This window comes from Rattus rattus, chromosome 4, assembly GCF_011064425.1.
Source record: "Rattus rattus isolate New Zealand chromosome 4, Rrattus_CSIRO_v1, whole genome shotgun sequence".
In the NCBI taxonomy this organism is placed as follows: domain Eukaryota; kingdom Metazoa; phylum Chordata; class Mammalia; order Rodentia; family Muridae; genus Rattus; species Rattus rattus.
Window position 1 is genome coordinate 23,738,618 of NC_046157.1, and position 23,097 is coordinate 23,761,714.

The following is a 23,097-nucleotide window of genomic DNA, read 5'->3' on the forward strand; positions in this document are numbered from 1 at the left end:
TATACATCTTCAGCTGAATCTGTTCTTGCCTTCATTCTCATCACTCCGTACGGTCAAATGGCCTCTATCTGACCAAAGCTGGGAGTTGTCAATCGTCTACATTTACTGTCACTCAGCAGCAGTGACATGGCAGACTGAGCCATCCATCCTGCTTCAGTCTCTGCTCTGGCTTCCCAAATTACACTCAACTCTGCTTCTCCCATTTTTTCTGTTGTTGTTTTGTTTTTAGTTCTCATTGCTGGCTCCTCTGTAGCCCGACACATCTCGTTAGAAGACCAGCTCTCAAGTCCGAGTCTTAAAGGTGCAGTTTCATCAGGAGGGCTGGTCATGCCTTCCTGCCATTCCTTCCTGGACAGATGTGCAGACAAGAAAGCAACTCTCAGTCTCAGTGAGAGGTGGATTCTAGGCTTTTGTTTTCCTTGAGAATTTTTTTTTTAAGTTAACCAATAAATGGATTTCACTGTGGTGTTTACTTAGTTCTTCTCAATCCTGTTATACTAATGCCCTAGGCCTCTTAGGGATTCCCTCCTGCCCATTGTGGGTGCCCTTTCTGCTTCTGTGTCATCTGAGCCCACTGTCCCTTCCCTTCTGCCTCTACTAAGAGCCCTTCTTCCCTCTCATGATCACCATCTTCATGTCACACACACACACACACACACACACACACAGTACACATACATCATACACACGCACACTCACACATGCAAAACACAAATACATGACCATCACACTCATGGGCACACACATGCACACTCACACACCTCACGAACAACACACATATATCACACACACACCACACATACATTACATGCATGCACATCCCCCCACAACACACATATATCACATATACACACACACTCACCATACACACAACACACATGCATCACACACATGCACACACATAACACGTATGTTACACACATGCACACACATGTGTACACACATGTGTACTCACACATACAATACACATATCACACACACACACTATACATACATTGCACACACCACACATATGTCATACACACACAATACATATACATCACACACATGCACACACATGCACACACACACACTTACACACACACATGCATGAATACACACACACCCCTGAAGATAAATAGAAGAAAAGCCTGACATTGCTTTTTGTGTTTTGTTCTGTGCACACACTGCCTCACCAAACAAACCAGAGTGGTACTGGATGAGAAATTAATTTTCTTGTTTGGGAGGTTACGGGTGAATGCGTTCTCCTCAGTCTTGGAAAAACATGATTGCTGCGTAAGTCATGCTTGAAGAGAAAGCAGAAAGCTTGTGGCCAAAGCACCAGTTACATGAAGTTTGCACCTTTCTAAATGTTGCTCTAAATTACTTTGTTTCAACATTCATAATTTTAGTCTGACAACAAGACTAAATGTGTAGCTAGGATAAGAGAATTCTCACCTCCATTTCCTTTCACCTCCTACTCAGTGGTGAACACAGGCCATTTTGTAGTAGTAGAATTCCTTCGAGGCCTACTGAGAGACGCCTCCATGTTAGAGACAGTTCCGGCACGAATCAAGCACACGCGTGCCCTGCTTTCCTTGCTCCTTTCTTTGCATTGCACTCCACAGGACTGGCATCACACTTTGTCTCTGACTCCAGGTATTTCACTTAGAAATGGCCCAGATGGAGCCGGGAGATGGCTCAGTTGCTAAACTGCCTTGCGTGCACACAGAAGGACTCGAGTTTGGGATCCCCAGCACCCACATAAGAAGCCGAGTGTGGCAATGAGTGTCTGTAACTGAGTGCTGGGGGACAGAGGCAGGTGAATCCTGGAGCTCATTGGACAGCCAGTCTGGCCAACCAGTGAGCTCCAGTTTAAATGAGAGACCTTGTCTCAAAAAATAAGACAGAGATCAAGAAAAGCATTCAGTGTCAACCTCTGGACCCTACATTCATGTGCTTGTGCACCTTCATGTGCTTGTGCACACACCCACATGAACATGTGCAGTATCAGAGAGATAACTGCTGATTTGCAATATAATTTTAATGGATGCACTGTATTCCACTCTATGAATTTGAAATAGTCTTCCTGGCTAAAAATTCAGGTTGTTGAAAATTTATTTTATAATAATGCTGCAGAAGGATTTTAAATGCTCATTATTTCTTTGGCTAAAAAAATTCTTAAAGTTTAAATCTGTGGCCAACGGCCATGTTTACTTTAAAATGTTCTGATTTGTGAGCATTTCAGAGATCTTGTGAAAAGACTGCTTCTTGGAACAGGGCAAGAAAGTTCCCATTTCTCTACAATTTTAGGTAGCATCTTAAGCTAAAAAGGCATTTAATAAATATTGTTTTAATTCTGTTTCTTTGGTCGGTCGCAGGCTTTCATTAGTAACTGTCTTAATTAGTTTTCAATTCATTATGTTGACAAGACAAAACACCACGACCAAGACAATTATAAAAGAAAGCATTTAATTAGGGCTCATGGATTCACAGGGTCGGCTTCTATGCATAGCACGGCAGTCAGTACAACAAGAGGAACACGGACAGGCCTGGTACTGGAGTAGCAGCTGAAAGCTAACATCTGACCTCCTAGAATGAGGCAGTGGGAAAGAGATTGGTAATGTCGTGGGCTTTTGAAACTTTAAAGCCCACCACCAGTGACACCTCCTCCAACAAGACCACACCTCCTAATCCTTCCCAAACAGTTCCCGCAACTGGGGACCAAGTGTTCAAATATATGAGCTCGTGCCTGACTCATGCCTGGGTGGTCCTCGTTCCTCACCCCAGTCCGATATGCGCTTATCCCTGTCTGTGCCATGAGCTTTACTGTTCTAGACATCTAAGTAAGCAAAATCATATAATCTATGCCCTTTACTTGGGCCTATTTGTGTCTCAACCATATGTCTATATTCTATCCCCTTTATTGCTGAATAACACCATCATGTATGGAGACAGCACCTTTCCATGTTGAATTTAACAACTGTGTGGCAATGACCTCCTTCCTCTACTCTAATGAATAAAGATTCCAGGGGACCAATCACTGGGCGAGGAGTAGGTGGGACTTCCAGGTCAGACATGGAAGAGAGGAATTAGAATAAGGGACTTGGCGGGTGGGGTTAAAGAAGAAGATTTTGGGGTAGAAGATGTAGCCAACCAACACACACACACACACACACACACACACACACACACACACACACACACCTGTTAGATGGCAGATCTACCAGGATCTGCCACTGGAGGACTTAATTTAGTATGGCTTACTAATTAGGATGTTACTTGTTGTGCCCAGTGATTAAATTAGCTGTTGACTTTAAACTAAGTTTGTGTGGTGGGTTCCAGAGGAAGGTAAGGTGACAGGGCACCCCAGCCAGACACGGAATTTGGATGCATGGGGCTGGTGTGGCAGTGACCCGCCATGGGAACATAGCGAGTCAGGTGGAGATATTTCAGGAGCTCTAGACCAGAAAATCTGCGGAGATGAGAAGAGCCCACCGGTGCCCGGTATAGTGTGGGTTGGTCCCCCTTTTTAGTATTTCCCATTACACAACTGTAGCAATCGCACACACTGTCAGCCTCACTAGTTCTCACTGTACTGTCTGAAAGCATGAAGGACGTTCTGGTGCGACAAGTCTCTGTAGTCTTCCATCTTCCAAAACAGGAAGCTAGGCTCTTTAAATGGTTTTAATTCTTCCTCTCTCCTCAAGCTCCCAACAGCTACACTGTGCTTTCTGTTCCTACAAATTTGGAAATTTATAAACAATATAAGTAAAATCATACGACGTTTCATTCTGGCTGATTTTATTTAGCAATATGCTCTCTAGATCAAAACACGTGGCGGGGATTCTTTCTTCCTTTTCAGGGGTAAATAGTATTCCAGTGTACGTCTACCGTATTTAAAAATCTGTTCCCCAGCTGATAAACATTTAGGCTGTTTTCAGTTTTTTGTTTTTTTTTTTTTGGTTACCAGGAATTCCTTTATGAATATTTGCAAACAAGTTTTTGCATTTTCAGTTCCTTTGGTACGGATTGCTGGGCCGTATGATAACACAGGATTTAACTTTCTGAGCCACTGTTATTTTCTGAGGTAGCTGTACCATTTTGCATTCCCACCAGCCGGATATGAGAGATTTGATTTCTTTACACTTTTTCCAATGCTTGTTGTCTCTCCTTTCAACCACAGCCATTCTGCTAAGTGTGAGGTGTTGTCTCAGTGTGACTCTAACTCATACTTCCCTAATCACCAATGATGTCAAACTTCCTCTTTCTGAGGCTCATGCATCACCCATTGTGCTAAGGAATAGGGAAATCAATCCTTTAAATAACAGAGGAGAGGACCGGGCATGTAGCTCAGCTGGCACAATGCTTGCCGGGTAACATGAAGCCCTGGGTCTGATGTACAGAACTGGGTGTGGTTATACACACCCGTAATTCCAGCACCCGGAAAGTAAAGATCAGTAGGTCAAGATCATCCTTGGTTACAAAGCGAATTGGAGGTTAGCCTGGGCTACTTGAGACTCCACCTCAAATAAAGAAATAGAAGGGGAGGGAAGTAGGGCGAAGAACCTGAGGAGGGGAGGGAAGGAGATGACAGGGAGACTTAATGGGTTTGGTTTCTGCTAGTGTGAGGGAATTGGAGTCACTGGAGTGAGAGGATGCCCGATGCTCAGGTCCAATCCGCAATCCTGTTGATAAGAACACTTCTAAAATAATTACAACAATGCTCTACTTAGGAGGCAGAGCCAGGAAAAGCTGAAGCCCAAGGGTATTTTCAGCTATGCAGCAAGTTCCAGACCAGCCTGGTCTACAGAGCTAGTTCCAGGATAGCTAGAGCTACACAGAGAAACAGTTTCAAAAAAACAAAATAAAAAATAACTCACGTGTTTCTACCTCTGTTTGCTTTCCACAGAGACTCTCAGCTCTTGTTTTTATTCTACGTGGCTACTCTGTCCTTTTCACCTTTTACTGCAATGAAATTGGGGAGGGGCAAGTCCGAGTCTCCCAGCTCCGCTCCACAGCTAGCTGCACTGAGATTCCCACGCTGGGTATTTACTTGTGGCCCCTGAGGGACTGCTTTCTGTCACTTTGGAACTCACGCTGATTGATCTGCTGTGCTTGATGCCTCTGGGTAGAGAGCCTGAGTCACGGCATGTGGAGGGCGGTGCTCACTCTCAATTCTCAGAGAAGTGTGTGCAGAGGGAACCACAACCAGACCGTCCCCTCTGGTCTACTGCCTCACTATGGAAGGTCACAAATGACAGTTATGAAAGGCATCAGAGACAGCCTAAGGGAGTGGCTGCAGCTGCCGGAGTGGTTGGGTCTGAAGTGTTCTGTCTCTAGAGACTTGTTAAAACTGTCTAAGATGGTGGATCTCAATCCGTGGGTCCTGACTTCTTTGGGATTGGGCAACCCTTTCATGGGGTTCACCTAAGACCACCAGAAAGCACAGATATTTACATTACAATTAGCAACAGTAGCAAAATTACAGTTATGAAGTAGCAATGGAAATAATTTTATGGTTTACGACATGAGGAACCGTACTAAGGGGGTCACTGCATTAGGAAGGTTGAGAACCACCGGTCTAATATTAGGGTCAAACATCACAAAGTTAAGTCCAATGGTTTAAAGTAGATGTTTATTTATTATTGCTATTACTTTTATGATCTGTGCATGGCCTATGCATGATACAGGTGTCGGGGAGGTTACATTGAGACATGTGCATCACAGTGATAACATGGAGATCAGAAGACAGCTTCGTTCCAGAGACAGTTCCTTCATTTAACTGTGGGATTTAGGGATTGGACTCAGGTCGTCTGGTTTTTCGAAGCACTTTTATGCACCCAGCCATCTTACCAGCCCTTTTCAGTTTTCTTTTCACATTTAAGAGAGTTTTGTTACATCACCCAGGCTGGCCTTGAACTTCAGATTGTCACGCTCAGGCTTTTAAATGCTGAAATAGACAGTGCACACCACCAACCAAGCACAGACTCAGTACTGCGCTGACAAAGCCTCCCTATTTCTACCACTAATAATAGGAATGGTTATCTCGTTGGACCACCCGATTAGTTTCCATGACTCTAGTCTATTCCATAGGTCCTTGCCGGCCCATCAACTTTCAGCTCATCTTTCAAGCACGCCATATCTTTATCTGAGTAGAGAACACGTTTATTGAGTTTGAACACATGCATGTTTTATGAACAGCTTAAAGAAAAGCATACATGACCTTGGAATCATATAGGACTCTTGGGAATAATAACTAGGAGAAACGGGTGTCAGAGTCAATGCAGTAGAGTCCGAGATTGAAGTCTCAGGCCATACAGCCACGTAATCATACCACATTGTTAGCTAACGATACAAAGACTCAAGTCTGCCTCCTTGTTCATACAGAAGAATGTTCAGCATACAAAAGAGTCAAACCATCGTCTCAAGAATGATTCCCAACCAGATCCTCTAGTTCCAGATAGACTGGGCTAAAGCTTTCCGCTGTGAGATACCAGTCTGACTGGTTACACATTACACATGATACAGGTTTCTTTAGGGGATAAAGGTGAGGAGGAAGTGACATTTTTGCTTCACCTGCACAGATGTGTCCAGGGTAGTAGAGCCTGTCTGGGTTTTACCGCCAGCCAAGAACCAGGAGAAGATTAAATCTCCTTCACTAATGACAGAATGTCACATGCGGCAGTTAGAAAGAAAACGGGACTAATATTTTCTCGCCACCATATGGATCAGACCTGACACGAATCATTTGTTTAAAAGGATAAAAAAAAATGTTTCTCACACATTTCCAACTGGAGTTTCGTGAGCAGCTTAGGGCTGTGTGAGGTTCTTGAGTTCTCTGAGAGTTGAGTGTGGTTACGAGCACTCACTCATCCCTTTGGAGACCCTTATTCCAGTTCAGGCTTGTGGGAGTAAGTGTTGAAATATCAACGCGTGAGTAGCCGTAACGTGTATATTTTGTGTGATTATCCAGAGATTTCTATAATTGTTCTGTGAAATTTACAAAGGCACTCTATATATTCTGACCTAAAAATTAAGACCATATTTAGGCTGAGTTACCACCGATGCCTACTGAGAACTCATTTTTCAAGTGGGAGCAGTGTGACACTGTTGACAGAGAGCAGTGCTGCGGGGAGGTCCGTCTTCAGATGTCCTCCCTTTCGTCTGGGTGTCTGATCATGTCCTCCTCCCTTTCGTCTCTGTGTCTGATCATGTCCTGTACCTAAGGAGAATAAAAAAAGGAGTTTCCATTTGGAATTTTGATATACTCAGAACTAACACTTCTCCTGGGGCTGAAATACGTAGAAGTTTAACTAGAAGTCCTCGGCCTGACCAAGATCAAATAAATTAGGACTTCATCAATTAAGGACACATGGTGTAATCTCTAGAGAAACCGTTATAAAAATACAGACACAAAAGCTGGCGAGCGGGCCCGGGTTTAAAGCACACCTCTGCTCTCACAGAGGACTTGAGTTTGGTTCCTGGGACCCCCTGGTGGCTCACGACAGCTTCAAGAACCCCCTTTTGGCCTCTGTGGGGACCTACGCTTATGTGAACGTGCCACAGTCAGACCTTGCCCACCAACACGATTGAAAACAAAACAGAAAACATTTTTTTTTAAAAAAATCACTAGTAGGGTTATTTGTACAGAGACTGTAACAGTATATGTTGGGGGGTGTCACATGCCTCTGTCAAAATTTATTGGATAAGATCTATATTGTGCCTCTGAACAATACAGAGGAAACACTATTGTCAAGTACAGTTAGGAAATGTGTCAGCACTAGCTCACAGTAATTAACATACCACAAACACAAAATATTGATAAAGGGGAAATGAGGGATGAGGGTATAGGGGTGGGGTGAGAAGGTAAATAACTCATTATACATTGTTCCTTTTTTTATATATATCTCTAAAAAGTGCCCTAAAAACCATATCAGTTTAAAAAATGTTTCACTTAGAAATTTAAAAAAGGAACAGTATCAATTCTATGGTGACAAAGGGAAAAATAAAGTGAAAAAAACAGCAAGGACAAGAGAAACAGAACTGAAAGGGCCGGTGGGAAACAAGAGAAATTCTACACATCTGTAACAACGCCTTGCTGAGTGAAAGCTTGTTGTGTTTGTACAATGATTATAGAAAAACAAAAACTCAGAGATACCCTGTTAGTAGGAAATATGGTGAAAGATTTAGGGCTCAGGAAGTTTAAAAACTATGCAGGTGAAAGTACGCCACATTTAATCACCAACTAAAGCAGAACTGGTATGGTCAGAATAGTGTCCTAGGTCACGGTACACCTCTTCAGGGTGGAGAGTTCAAAGCAGTTCAAAGGTCACTTGTCAGCAATTGTAAAGTGTGCCTAGCACCACCACCACCACCACATGCAGACTGCAGAGATGGAAAGAACTGGTGTAGACAGGAGACAGGCAACCCCAACCGTGTTGGGAGGCTCAAAGGACTGGGCATGCTCCCCCGCTGACACAATATTACACCACTTCCTGAGAACTTCAAAAGGAACCTCTACCCAACTCCAAACAAACCATTCACCACCAGCAGCCATACGCTTAGCCATAAAAGTCAAGACATTTCAAATACTTGACAGTCTCCAGAGGGTCTGTTAACAAAATGCGATCGAGTTAGAGACCCAGAAACAGCCATGGACTCCAATACCTAACAGTTAATAGAAAAAAATCTAATGTCCAATCATGAGCTGAAGAAATCATAATTAAAATTAGAAACTAATTTTGAAGTAAACAAAATACCACAGTTCAAATTTCTGTGATAAAAGCTTTAAATGAATGTATCCTCCACTCCCCAAAAAAGATTTTGCTCATGTGTAGGAGGAAACACTCAAAAGTGCAAGTAATGTCTAAGTATTATGGACAAAACACAGATCCTATCCTTTAACACACACATACTACCACCACCACCACCACCATCACCATCATCATCACCACCACCACCATCATCACCATCACCACCACCATCACCATCATCATCACCACCACCACCATCATCACCACCACCACCACACCACACCATCACCACCACCATCACCACCACCATCATCACCACCACCACCATCACCACCACCTCCACCATCACCATCACCACCATCATCACCACCATCACCACCACCACCACCACCACCACCACCATCACCACCACCACCATCACCACCACCACCACCACCACCACCATCACCACCATCATCACCATCACCACCATCATCACCATCACCACCACCACCATCACCATCACCATCACCACCACCACCACCACCTCCACCTCCACCACCACTACCAATAACAACAACAAAAACAAATTTCAAGAACAGCAAACAAAACAAAACAAACAAAGAAACTGGAAGACCCTACAAATTCTGGGATTAACCAAAAGTAGTCAATGACAATGTGGAATTAATTCCTCTATTTTTCAATTTATAGCCAATAGAAAGCATAGTCGGATAGAAGCTAGTCTTTCTGCAGTGAAGTAGCCTGGTCAAGCATGGCCAGATCCCAAAGAGGGAGCAGAGACTGTGCATGAGAGAAGATCCCTTCCTTGTGTTTCTGAGCCCTGTGCCCATCTGACACCAGAAACATGCGCTCGTGGGGCATCTTCAAAGAAGCATGGTCAGTGCTTGAACCTTTGAGCTAAGACATCAGTCATAAAGGATAAGCTAGAACTCAGGGTTTAACTCTAAGCATGTTACCAGCCAGTAAAACCCCCAACATTCCACAAAGGACAATAGCTGAACTCAGTCTGCATGCTATTCAGAGCATTCAAGATTGTCCCCCACACCCGTTCTTTCCTACCTGGGCCCAGCAGAATGTCTCCCACAAAGAAGGGTAGTGAGAAGAAAGGGCGTTCTGCCATCCCTGAAGTGTGCCCCTTGGGCACTCAATGAAATCTAGAAATTTGCAATGAAGGAAATGGGGACTCCAGATGTGCACACTGACACCAGGCTTAATAAAGCCTCCTGGGCCAAGGGAATAAGGAATGTTTGTATCGCATCCGAGTACGTTTGTCCAGAAAATGTAATGCGGATGAGGATTCACCAAAAATGCTCTACCTATTGGTAACTTACCTGCCTGTTACCACACCCAAAAATCTACAGACAGTCAAGGTGGATGGGAACTAACCTGCTGAATGTCAAAGTTGCAGAATTGCCAAAGCAAACAAACAAAAAAGGTTGTCTAAAGTGCTCTCACAGGCTACTTAAAAATGCCACCCACTGCAAGCAGGCAAGGTAAGATACTGACTTGAAGATGACCTTATAATTTAGATGATTAAAACAGGGTCTTTAAAATCAGGGTATCCTTGTCCAGGAAAGAGAAATACACCAAGAGGAAAGAAAAACATAGGCAATGGCAGAAGTAGCAAAGACCAAATAGAATTTCCTTCCTCCCTCCTTTTCTCTCTCAAATTCATGGTCTTGGTGTGTGTGTGTGTGTGTGTGTGTGTGTGTGTGTGTGCATATGTGTGTATGTATGTGTATGTATATATATATGTGTGTGCATATGTGTGTGTGCATGTATGTGTATATGTGTATGTGTGTGTATGTGTGCATATGTGTGTATGTGTGTGTGCGTGTGTGTGCACGTGTGTATATATGTCTGCATGTGTGTATATTTGCATGTACATGTGTGTGTGTGTATTTTGTGTGTATATGTGTGTATGTGTATTTATGTGCATGTACATGTGTGTATATGTGTGTATATATGCATGTGTGTATATGTGCATATGTGTGTATATGTTCATATGTGTGTGTATGTATATGTATATGTGTGCATGTGTGTGTATTTGTGCATGTGTATGTGTGTGTATGTGTGCATGTGTGTGTATGTGAGTGTGTGTGTGTGGTGTGTGTGTTTGTGTACATCCACCCCTGAGAACATGTGCACTTTGGGTGCCTTGGAGCACATGCAGAGGTAAGAGAACAACCTGGATTGTCAGTCTTCTCCTTCTACCTTGCTTGTGGGATCTCTTTGCTCTTTTTCAGCCAAGTATAGCAGACTAGCTGACCACGAGTGTCTGCTGGGAATTCTCTACCTCCCATACCGGAACACCAAGATTAAAAGACACTCCTGCTTCACGTTGGCCTTTGGTGTAACTCACCACCTCAGCTCCCCTGGCCTCCCAGTAGAAATTTTATTACTGAAATTTGATTTACAAAGATCACCGTGCAAGGCCTGGATAAAGTGCTTGCGATGTAGGCATGATGACCTGAGTTTGGCTGCCAGTGCCGACATAAAAGTTGGGTACCACCGCAAGCATGCAATCTCGGCGCTCTTGTAGAGACAGGAGGATCCCTTACGTCACTGGTTCTTAACCTGTGGGTCATGACCCCTTCAGGGGTCGAACAGTACCTTCACAGACTTCCTAAGACCATCAGAAAACACAGATATTCACATTAGGATTCACAACAGCAGTGAAATTACAGTTGAAGTAGCAATGAAATAATTTTATGGTTGGGGGTCACTGCAACATGAGAAACTGTATTCAAAGGCATTCGGAGGTTGAGAACCACTCCCTGCCTGAGGCTCACTGGACATTCAGGCCAATTGGCAAACTCCAGGTCCATCTTGTCTAGAAGGACCAAGATTGACGGCTCCTGAGAAGTGACATTGAAGCATGACCTCTGGCCTCCACGTGCTTACACATAAACCTGCACACGACACAAACTAACATGCATACGTACACTTGATGGGAGCTACAGAGTACGGATGGTGGAGGTGTCTGTGGATTTAAGAAGAGCCAAGCCATTGCTTTATCCAAAGAAAGGAGTTCAGAGAGAAACTGGGACATTTACAAATGAATGAAGACCTTTAGAAACATAAACTACATAGATAAACAACAACAAAACCTGCCACATTTTCCTTAAGTGTGTCAGCTTTATAGCTCAGTCTCTCTCTCTCTCTCTCTCTCTCTCTCTCTCTCTCACACACACACATCTCTCTCTCTCTCTCTCTCTCACACACACACACACACACACACACACACACACACACACACACACTCATATTCCAGTCTACCCAGGGGCCAGATGGGTTGCACGCCTGTCACTAACTTTAGTCTGTACAGAAAAGTTAGCATCAGGCACAGGCCCTGTCTCCAATCCAGTGGTTCTCAGCCTTCCTAATGCTGTGACTCTTTAACACAATTCTTAATGTTGTGGTGACTCCCAACCACAAAATTATTTTCCATGCTACTTCATAACCATAAGCTTGCTATTGTTATGAATTGTAAACCAAATATGTATTTCTTATGATCGGTATACATATGTGTGTGTGTGTGTGTGTGTGTGTGTGTGTGTGTGAGAAAGAGAGTGAGAGAGAGACCCACAGGTTGAGAACTCTCGTTCCAATTCAAGTCAATCCCAGAGGAGCTCCTATTATTGTTCGTACCTTGTTAATAGAAGACTTTAAATGCCGGAACTAATAAAAATGGGGCTTCCTGCTTTAATGTACAGAGACCTACACAATGCCACACAAATAAAGAATCGGGACAATATGACACCACCAAAGGAAAACACTGCAGCTTCAACAAAGGGAGTTGTGTATGTATGAGAAGATGGTGCATTAGGAGACACCCAGCCCTCTCCTGTACCTGTGTGAATCTGAACCGAGCATCCGGTGCCTGGCTGCAGGGAGAAATGGGCTATGTGGAGAAGCAAAGGAGGGCCTGAGCTGTGGGCCGTGCACAGAGGAAGGGAACCAACAGGAAAGGGGGGGCCTGGCTGCTTGGATCTGGCAAAAGGATGCAGGCAGCCGGGAGGGGGTGGGGGGGTGGGGGTGGGGGTGGGGGTGGGGGGGGGGTGAGGCAGAACAGGTAGATCCAAGGAACAGAGGACCAATTACATCCCTGTCCCGTAGCCAGTAGACTGCTTGGCCTGATGGCTTTGCAGGCTCACAATGGACGAGGATAGATGGTAGAAAGAGGGCACTCTTTGGAAATTTCCCACATCAGGTAAGTACCTGGTGAGAAGGTATCCAACTAGGGGTCTTTGGCTTAAGCTGGTGGGCGCCATGTTTGAGGGCGGCTCCAGCACTTGCCCCATTAGCAGGGAAATATACTGATGCCTCAGTCAGCAAACAGCAATTTCCGGTTTAAACTGCTTGGATTTCAGATAGAAAAATAGCTGTCCCTAAGAAACTTGCAAAATCCGGGCAGGGGAATGGGAAACCCACCCTTTTCTCAGGAAGATATTCTGACGTGGTTTCCTCTCCTTTTTAAATCATTTTGTAAGCTAGTCAGTCAGTCAGTCCATTCACCTGCCAGTCTGTTTTTACACAGAACTGCCTAGAACTCACTATGTAGCTAGGCTAGCTTTGAACTCACAGCAATCCCCCTGCCGTAGGTTTGGAAGCATTGGGATTCCAGTTGTGAGTCACCACACCCTACCCTCTGTATTTCTCTATTGCTTTCTGTCTAGTATTTTTTTATACTTTCATTCTACATACATTACTCTTCTCTATCTTCTTTTCTTTTTCCTTTCTCTGGCTTCCTTCTCTTTAAACCGCCTAGTTATTTATTCCTCTAGCTTCGACACTGTTTAAACATTCAGCTCATCCCGGTGGCATTTAATTCTCTTCTAATCTTACTGGAGTGCAGTTCCCTTTCCCCTTTTTGGTTGGTGTTGCTACAACAAAGCACACGATCTCTTTTGAATCATTTTTATTACTGCTGAGAACGAACGAGGTGACTGAAGATGGGTTGAGGAAAGTTCACATTCAGACAGCCTTGAAGAAAAAAAGACACAAGCAAACACGACCACAGCTTTGAGGAAATGGGAGCCGTGTTCAAGAGACCAAACTTCAGTATCCACAGTGTAAAAGAAAGAGCTGGGATTCAAAAGTAAAATACAGGTTGCCTGGGGAAGTCGTTCAGTGGTTAAGAGAGCTTGCTGTTCCTCCAGAGGAACTGAGTTCAGTTTCCAGCACCCGGGTCAGGAGCCTCACAGTTGTTTGCAACTCTATCTTCTTCTGTCATGGACATCTCACACACACACACACACACACACACACACACACACACACACACACACACACACACACACACACACACACACCACACTATTGATGGCAATATTCCATGTCTCAACAATTCTGGGCTTGGATATGTAGAGAAGTAGATGTGTATGTGGGCCAAGACCTCCGTGTGTCTGTATGTTTAATGTAGCATCATCCATAACAACCCGAGCTGGTCACTGATGTCTAACTCAGAAGAGCGAATCCACAGATAAAAAGGGATACCGATAAGAATCCAACGAGCGAGTCTCATCAGCGTACCGTTAATCAAAGAAGGACGCTCTCCAGTAAACAATGCCTATTGGATTGCACTCATGTTAAATGTTTAAAGGACATTTAAAAGGATGTTCATTTAGCAGTCTCAACAATTGGTAGTTTGTATAGGAGAAAGAGGAAGGCACTGAGTTCAGTTCCGAGGAGATGGTAACATGTCTCGATTTCGAGGGGGTAAAACGGGTCTGTGTGACTCAGAAGGTTAACTCCAGAGCCTAGCAATAGAAGACTGTCCCCCTTGGACTTGCCCATACTATCTCTTGGACAGTTGGCGATCATCTCTCCCTCCAATGAACAGGAAAAATGAGATCGTGTTTAGGAAGTAAAAACCAGGGAGGTATTCCCTTAGAGATACACATGAGTCTGAGAGAGAGAGAGAGAGAGAGAGAGAGAGAGAGAGAGAGAGAGAGAGAGAGAGAGAGAGAGTCTCAAGATGACCTTTGGGATGTCATAAAGAACTTAAAGGCTACAGCATATGAACTGTTTATCATTCTCGTTATAGCAGAGAGGATCATGGGATGGCTGACACATGCTCAGTAAGCATAAGGTTATATAACCTAGGCCAGCTCAAGAGAGACCCACGCCTCCAGTGAACCCTTCCTTTCCCCTTTGTAATTAAAATCCCTGGACTGGAAACAAGGCAGTTCCTGAGCCATGTGTTTGCCCACGACTGATTCTGCTCCGTAGAGTGTGCTTTTTGCACTTGCTGTCAATAAAGCTATGCTGTTGCTACCATTTCCTGTATTTTGCTCCATGCTTTGAGTCATGGGAGACCCCTTAAGACCCATCTTCCAACAGCAACTCGGTTGGTGATTTTGATAGATCCAATCACTTCATTAGTCAGTCAGGCCATGTGCAATTTTCTGCATGTATGACAGAAAAGTTCTAAAAATGGGGAAAAAGTTCCCCCCTTTGCCAAAATCACCCCGCCTAAATCATAAGTCATCTCCAACGGTAAATAAAGAAAAGCTTGAATTTGATAAAATTTATTTTAAAATGCCAGAGAGTTTATGAGAAGGGAACCCGTTTAATGTGAGCGACGACAGCTACAAACAATAAACTTGTCACTTAAGGGTGGGGTAGTGACAAAACACTTTTAAAGAGAAAAATAAGATAAAACAAAGCAGTCACTTTCACTCAGCATTAACTATTCCAGAGACCCTAAGCAATGCACTGCGTCAGTCATTATCCCAACCAAAACGGCAACAACATGAACAGACAGACAATCTGACTGCACATTCACAGTGCTGATCTGTGAAGGTGATTCCTACGCGTCACTAAAAAAAAAAAAAAAAAAAAAAAAAAAAAGGCATGGGGGGTCATATGGAATAGGGTATCATTTAAACTAGAATTAGTAGAAGTAATTTTAGGCCTGAAGGGGGTGTGTGTGTGTTTGTGTGTGTGCGAGCGCACGTGCACACATGAGCGTGTGCTGTGATATGAATATTATTGGAGTCCAAAAGGTAATATGCAAAATTAGATACCTCTTAACAAGACAGACAGATCAAAGTGTATTCATAAAGAAGATTAAGACTGGGCATACTTTTTTTCCTTCTACTCTTCCTGTATAACCCCTTGGAGGTCGCATATCAGATGTCCTGCATATCAGATATTTTCATTATGATTCAAAATGGTAGCAAAATTACAGGTATGAAGTGGCAATGAAATACATCCCAACACGAGTAACTGTGTTAAAAGGCCGCACCGTCAGGAACGTTGAGGAGCACTGTGCTAGTGTAGTTGTGTGTATATAGAGAGAGGCACAACTTTGTGTAACTTAATGAATAATTCTTAAAACTAATATGGAAATAGAGGTCCAAGAATATCAAAGATGAGCTTAAAGAAGACTAAAGCAGGCAAGATTTCTCTATTAGGTACTGAGTTATTTCAGCCGTGATATTTGTCTTATTTTCAAACAATTATAAATAAATATTCTGAATGATTGAAATTCAGATCAGTGGGCATATTATGGTGATTTTTTTTGATGGTTGAAGGAAGTGAAACTTTGCCTAATCTCATATAACACATGAATTTGATTAAAGATTGTGGACATAGATGTGAAAGGTAACAAGCAAGCAAACTGCTTCATTACACACACACACACACACACACACACACACACACACACACACACACGCAAAATAACATAGGAAGCCATCATCAAATGTGGGTGAAGCTTCTAACATAAGATGGTTGAAGTATTAATCATAAAGAAAAATATTGTTACATTTGATACTATACTTAAGAATTTCTCTTCATCAAAAGATAAGAGCTATAAGGTAAGACAGAGAGAAGGATATAGGGAACACTTGATTAACTAAACACACAGGGTCAGAACATATAGAAGCCTGCTGCTAATGGGAAAGACATGAAGCAATACCATAGAAAAATAAGTCTTTACAAACGCTCTGTAAGCAGAAGGACACTGAATTGAACCAACAGCCATGGCTGAATACAGTGACGACGGTGAACACTGGAAAGGCATAGCTGGTGGGGGCGGGGTGTAACTGGCACACTCATGCTAGAAAAGGGAAGCAACCCATTTGAAGCTAAGCAAACACATGCTCTACAATCCAGTCAGTAAGGTACAGAGCCAGGAGACATGTACCTGTGAACGACATGGGTGGGAAGTTTTACAGCAGTAATTTTTTGTAATAACTCCAAGTTGGAAATAATCAGCATGTCCATGAAAAGAGAATGACTTGGTCATAGTTTTTTACATGGCGAATAGCATTCTACATGGTGAAAATGGATGAACAGCTACATGCAACAGATCCATCTCACAGACATAATTTTGGGCAAAAAAGGCAAGACAAAAATGTTACTGGCTATAGATGGTTCCATTCAAAGACAGTTCAGAGAGCTCGTAGGTCTAAACAAAAGTGTGTGTGTGTGTGTGTGTTTAACATTTAATGTGTGTGAGTACACTGTAGCTGTCTTCAGTCACAGCAGAAGAGGGCGTCCATTACAGATGGTTGTGAGCCACCATGTGGTTGCTGGGAATTGAACTCAGGACCTCTGGAAGAACAGTCAGTGCTCTTAACCTCTGAGCCATCTCTCCAGCCCCAATGAAAGTGTTTTATGATTAATGTTCAACAGTAAAATTTTAAGGAAAAGTGAGCATATTTATAAAGGTCAAAATAAGCCATTCCTTTCTGGGAACTCGTGAGGAGAGAGGGTTCTGTGATGCTGGAGAAATTCTTTTTCAGCTTGAGATAGGGTCTCAGTATGTAGCCCTAGCTGGCTTTGAACTCGCAGAGATCTGCCCACCTCTACCTCCCCAGCACTGGCATTAAAGAGGTGAGCCACCATACCTATCTTCGTTCTACACTTTAGTAAGAACTCTTGACTGGAAGCTGCGAGTGGGGTTCCTTCATGATGACCTGGAGCTGTTCATCTGGCTGCATACGCGCAGTTCTCCAGCAACGAGAAAAGAAGGATTGCTCCCTCTCCCAGTGCATACCTGGTCTAGCATGAAACGCAGTGGGTCGTCTGGCATTTCATAGACTAGTTTTTCAGTGATCTGCTGAGAAAAAGCACAACGCACCGTAGTTTGGTTCTGAGAGATTTGCAGCCCTACCCTAGAATGTTGCAGAGACATTTGAAAGACATCCACATGTCTCCTAATACCTGCTTTTGTTCCTTCCTTCTTTCCTTCCTTTCTTCCTTCCTTCCTTTCTTCCTACTTTTCCTTCTTTCATTCTTCCTTTCCCCTTTCTTTCTTTCTTTCTTTCTTTCTTTCTTTCTTTCTTTCTTTCTTTCTTTCCTTCCTTCCTTCCTTCCTTCCTTCCTTCCTTCCTTCCTTTCTTTCTTTCTTTCTTTCTTTCTTTCTTTTTCTTTCTTTCTTTCTTTCTTTTTTCCTTCCTTCCTTCCTTCCTTCCTTTCTTCCTTCCTTCCTTCCTGTCTGTCTGTCTGTCTTTCTTTCTCCTCCTTCTTTCCTTCTTTCCTTCCTTCCTTCCTTCCTTCCCACCCTTCCTCCTTCCTTCCTTCCTTCTTCAAGGATTTATTTATTCTTATTTTATGTGAATTGATGTTTTGCCTGCATGTATTTCAGTGTGAGGGTGTCAGATCCTGGAGATACAGACAGTTGTGAGCTGCCACGTGGGTCCTGGCAATTGAACCTGAGTCCTCTCTGAGAGCAGTCAGTGCTCTTAACCACTGAGCCAACTCTCCAGCCCCTTACTTACTTTATTTGGATGAAATCAGGCAAATTAAGATCACATTTAGAGGGATCAAAATGTAATAAGTAACAATGCATTTTTCAGGTTTTTTTTTTTTTGAAGACCGAAAAGGTGGTGGGAGAGTTTAAAGTGTTGTGAGAACTGTGATATCATTAGATGATCAATTAATAAGTTAATTGCTCAAAAAAGAATAAAATAATGGCCTTTTGAATAGAAATAGAAAACACGGGAGCTTTACATACAATCTTCTGAGATGCTTGACTCTGTAGCGTGATAGAATGTTTAGTTTTAGCATTAAATGAGAAAGGATATATCAGATTTGTGACACTGACTTCCATACTTTTTGCTGTTGTCAAAACATTAAAGTAAACAAAGCTTTCATTTGCAGGTAATAATAATTAGGTAAATTTCAGGAATAATATACTCAAATAGACTTACTTTACCTATGCACTCAATTCTGTATCCAATATCTACTTGGAAATCATATTTAATTAATTAATCAATTACTTGTGTGGTGCTGTAGACCTTGTGCATGTGAGGCAAGCATCCACTGGCTGTGCTACTTCACCAGCCCCTTATATATTTTATTAAACAACATACATATTAGATAATTTATTTTCCTTAATATCACAATGCATTCATAAACATTGTTTTCATTTAATTTGAAAAATTATAGAATAGTCAATATTTGAAAAAATTAAATTTATTATTAGGCGTGTGTAGGTGTGCATGCGTGTGCATGTGCGTTGCGTGTGTGTGTGTGTGTGCGCGCACGCTCGTGTACTTCAGTGTGTGTGTGGAGGTTTGTGGACAGCTTCACGGAGTCAGTTCTCGCCTTCCACCTTTGCGTGGGATTTGGAGCTTGAACTCAGATCACCAGGCATTTTAGATCAAAAGGCAAGGGCTCTGAATCCATGGAGCTACCTTGACAGCCCCCAGACTCTGCTTTCTTTACTACATTTCCTCCTTCCGTTTATCACTCCCTAGTCTTTGATTAAAGGCAGAAACCTAGCTGTCCCAACCAGAAAGAAAAGCATTTTAAGATGGAAACGTCAAAAAGGCAGGGCTAATGAAGTAGATATTTTAAAATCCCCATTTCATAGGAGGAGTCTGAGAGCCATGGACACTAAGTAATATCCCCCAGCTCACAAGGATGTGGCCGACTTAGAACTTGAGTGGTGGGGCTGATGGGGTGTGGTGTCTGTTCTTTTCCCTATACCAGTGAGTCTCAACCTTCCCGATGCTGCAACCCTTTAATGAAGCTCCGTGTGGCGGTGACCCCAAGCATACAATTGTCTTGGTTTTTACTTTGTAACTGTAATTTCTCTACTGTCGTGAGTCATAATGTGAATATCGGTGTGTGATGTTGGTCTTAGGTGACCTCTGTGAGTCATTTAACTCCCACCAAAGGGTCACTGACATCAGGCTGAGAAACAGCGGTCTATACCCTGCTTCAAACCTTCCCACTTCGCACGCAACGTTTGAGGCGAACTACTCTACCTTTACACCTGTCTCAATCAGTTGCTCACCGCACACACTGTTACAGTGTTACACACTGTTGCATTTCTTGTCAAATAATACCAATATGAAAAAGAAATATGCTTGGAACAGAGCCCGCCACACTATAGAGCTGCGAGAATTCCTCCTACTTCCGTTGTGCTGAAGAACTATCTTTAAAGGAAGCTGGACTTTAAATCCTGGGATCAATGAGATTTATAAACACAGGAACTAGGAAGAACTAGGAAGTCTACAACACTAATTTCTGAAACAGACTGTGTTCTCTTGCCCTGCCCCCACCTTTTCCAGCAAATTTCTTCCACCACAACCAAGGAGAAAGGTAAAACTTAAGAGCTTTACCTGGAATATCTGAAGAACACTGTGCTTCTCCATGTAGCGGAGTGCAACCTGGTAGGGATCATCAAAAACAATCAGAGGGAACCGTCCTCTGTAACTTTGACTGTATTTTTGAGAACTCCTTCTTTGCTCAAATTCTGTAGTGATATCCTGAAATTGAAATATTTACCCCAAAAGATTTATTAATTTATTTTTAAATAAATCTAAAAGTAACAGCACTTCTTTTATTTTTTTATTTTTTGCTGTTGATACCAGTTGTATCTGGATTTGATGAAATTTAACCCCAAGAATTAAGATTTCATACCAAGAATTAAGAAAGATACTGGCTACACTACCTCCATCGTGTGTGTGTGTGTGTGTGTGTGTGTGTGTGTGTGTGTGTATGTGTGTGTGTGTGTGTGTGTGTCTGAGAGAGAGAGAGAGGAGAGAGAGAAAGAGAGAGAGAGCGCGAGCGAGAGAGCTTAAAGTGTCCAGTGGTTACACCAGTGAAGAAAATATATCTGTTAAAGTAACCAACTGCCAGCAGACCCTCAGGGCCAGCTCTTTGAGAGACTCAACTTAGCCTTAAGCACTACAAAGCACCTCAAAACCTGGGGGAAGGATGCCTTCGGTTCTTCTACTTTAAATACTTGCCCTCACACGGGCGATTTCCAGTGACCTTCATTTTTTTTTTTTTCTTTTTTTTTTCCGGAGCTGGGGCCCGAACCCAGGGCCTTGCCCTCCCTGGGCAAGCGCTCTTCTGCTGAGCTAAATCCCCAACCCCTCCAGTGACCTTCAAATTCCCCTGCTATGCTTCCAGGGTGAGAAGTGACTTAGTGTTACAGGGTTAGTAGTAGAACCAGAAACATTGGTTTCCTAAATCCTGGTTCCCTGACCCTTCCCGAGCGGCTCGGCGATCATTAGGAGGCAACACGTCTCTTTTGTGCTGCACCCTTCCTGAGACCTGCGGGTCGTATGTGCTAGTTATAAGGTTTATCTCTCATCTCTGCGTTAGCATGTATCTTTCTATTGGGTGGTCTTGTTTTCAACCTCACAGGTCCTACCAATCACAGCATCCAACCTCCCAACACATCCCTTTTACTCACAGCAGTGAATTCTGTGGTTTGAATTTTTTCTGGACTGGAGGGATAGTACACATTGGTTGTGATGGAGGGGAGCTTTTCACGCGAGGACTGGGTGTCTGTCATGATTTCAGTGTCGTATGGGGTGTAGGCCTGGACAGTGGTTGTGCTTTCTGTTTCGTCCGCAGTTGAAACTTTGGATGGGTTGTCTGTTTCATTGTCTTCAAACGTGCAAGGCTGTACTCTTTGGCCAACTTCTCTGATGTCCTGGATATCAGTTAATGATTGGTTCTCAGTGCGGGCAAGAGTTTTGTAGTATGAGCGGTAGCCAGAATGATTTTCTATTGTTGGTTTAACTTGGATAATGTCCCTTTCAATCTCCTCACTGAGCCTGTGGGGATTACTAGGGTCTTCAAACCAGTAATCCGTTTGTCGTTGACTCTTTCCTGAAGCATAGTAAGTTTCATCTGTTGAACTCAGGTCATCCTGCTCCGAACTTCCTGGGTCAGCCTGCTCAGAAGACCTCCCACCAGATGGCAAAGACACTTGGCCATCTATCCTCTCGGAGGTTTTCCCCTCAGATATGCTGGGAAGTGGCTGACTGGGTAGCTGTGAGGTTCTCCTTTCAGAGAGCCTGCGCTCCGCCGGCTGAGACGCTCTCCTCTCCACAAGGCCAGGCAATCTTTGCTCAGTTGACTGAGAAGATCTTTGCTCTGCCTCTTCAGAAGTTCTTCGGGTGGCCTGTCTATACCCTGCATTAGTGCCTTGGCCTGAAACCTTGTCACCAGTTGGCTCAGAGGATCCAACCCCAGCATGTTCAGAACCTTTGTGAAGGACCTGGCCTGCTTCCTCTGTGTTGGTCTTCTGGTTATCTGGGGTTTGGTCTGCGTTTTCATGGTTCAAGGATTCATCTGGAACCTCTAATGGAGGCTCAGCCATCTCCCGCTGCACCTCTGACTGGTCTTAGTTGCCAGGCACTGTGGGTGGGGCCTGGGTTTGGTTGTCTAGGCAACCTTCCATGACCTTGTGATTCTGTCGGGCTTTGTTCCATCTCTGCTGTGACAGCCCAAGGTAGATGGATGGATCTGGCCGATGACTGGGCAACAATCACTATCACAAAGGAAGACTGCCCATGGACACTGTCTCCTGACAAGAGGTGAATCCCGTAGGTGGGCAATCTGGATTCTTTGTCACAGCCTAGCAACGAGGCCTCACGGTTTTCACTGGTGCCTAGAGCTGTTCCTCTCCTTGTACCGTTCTGTTTATTTGTTTTGTCTTTTTTTTTTTTTTCCCAAGCAGGTTCAGGTAGTGTGGGAACTAAGTTCTCTCAGGAACCATTCTTTTTTTTTTTTTTTTTTTTTTTTTTTTCTTTTTTTGAGCTGGGGACCGAACCCAGGGCCTTGCGCTTCCTAGGCAAGCGCTCTACCACTGAGCTAAATCCCAACCCCAGGAACCATTCTTTTAACTCCCACCAACGACATGAGGGTCCCACACCTAAAAGGGTATGCTACTACTGTCACTAAATATTCAATTCTCACTGCTTTGGGGTCTGGCTTTGCCTTGTTCCAGTCATACTGCGTGGCATGTGAGGCCCTTTCTTGCTGAGTTAGATGGATGGACTATGGCTGAAGGAACAGCAGGAAGAGCCAATGAGAATAGGTTCTACAGCTCTCCTGCCCAGTGGTCTCACAGCAGAAACAGTGTTAGTGAGAGAAGGCC

General features: G+C 43.5%; 1 protein-coding gene across 1 annotated transcript; it reads right to left on the reverse strand.

Annotated features, from left to right (window-relative positions):
- Nucleotides 1–7,126: 7,126 nt before the first annotated feature.
- On the reverse strand, nucleotides 7,127–22,317 carry Tex55 (testis expressed 55). Its single transcript, XM_032899394.1, has 4 exons — nucleotides 21,403–22,317; nucleotides 20,321–20,467; nucleotides 17,746–17,808; nucleotides 7,127–7,204 (listed from the first exon to the last, which is right to left on the reverse strand). Exons 1-4 carry the CDS (start codon nucleotides 22,315–22,317, stop codon nucleotides 7,127–7,129), a joined length of 1,203 nt encoding a protein of 400 aa, XP_032755285.1.
- Between the last annotated feature and the right edge of the window lie 780 nt (nucleotides 22,318–23,097).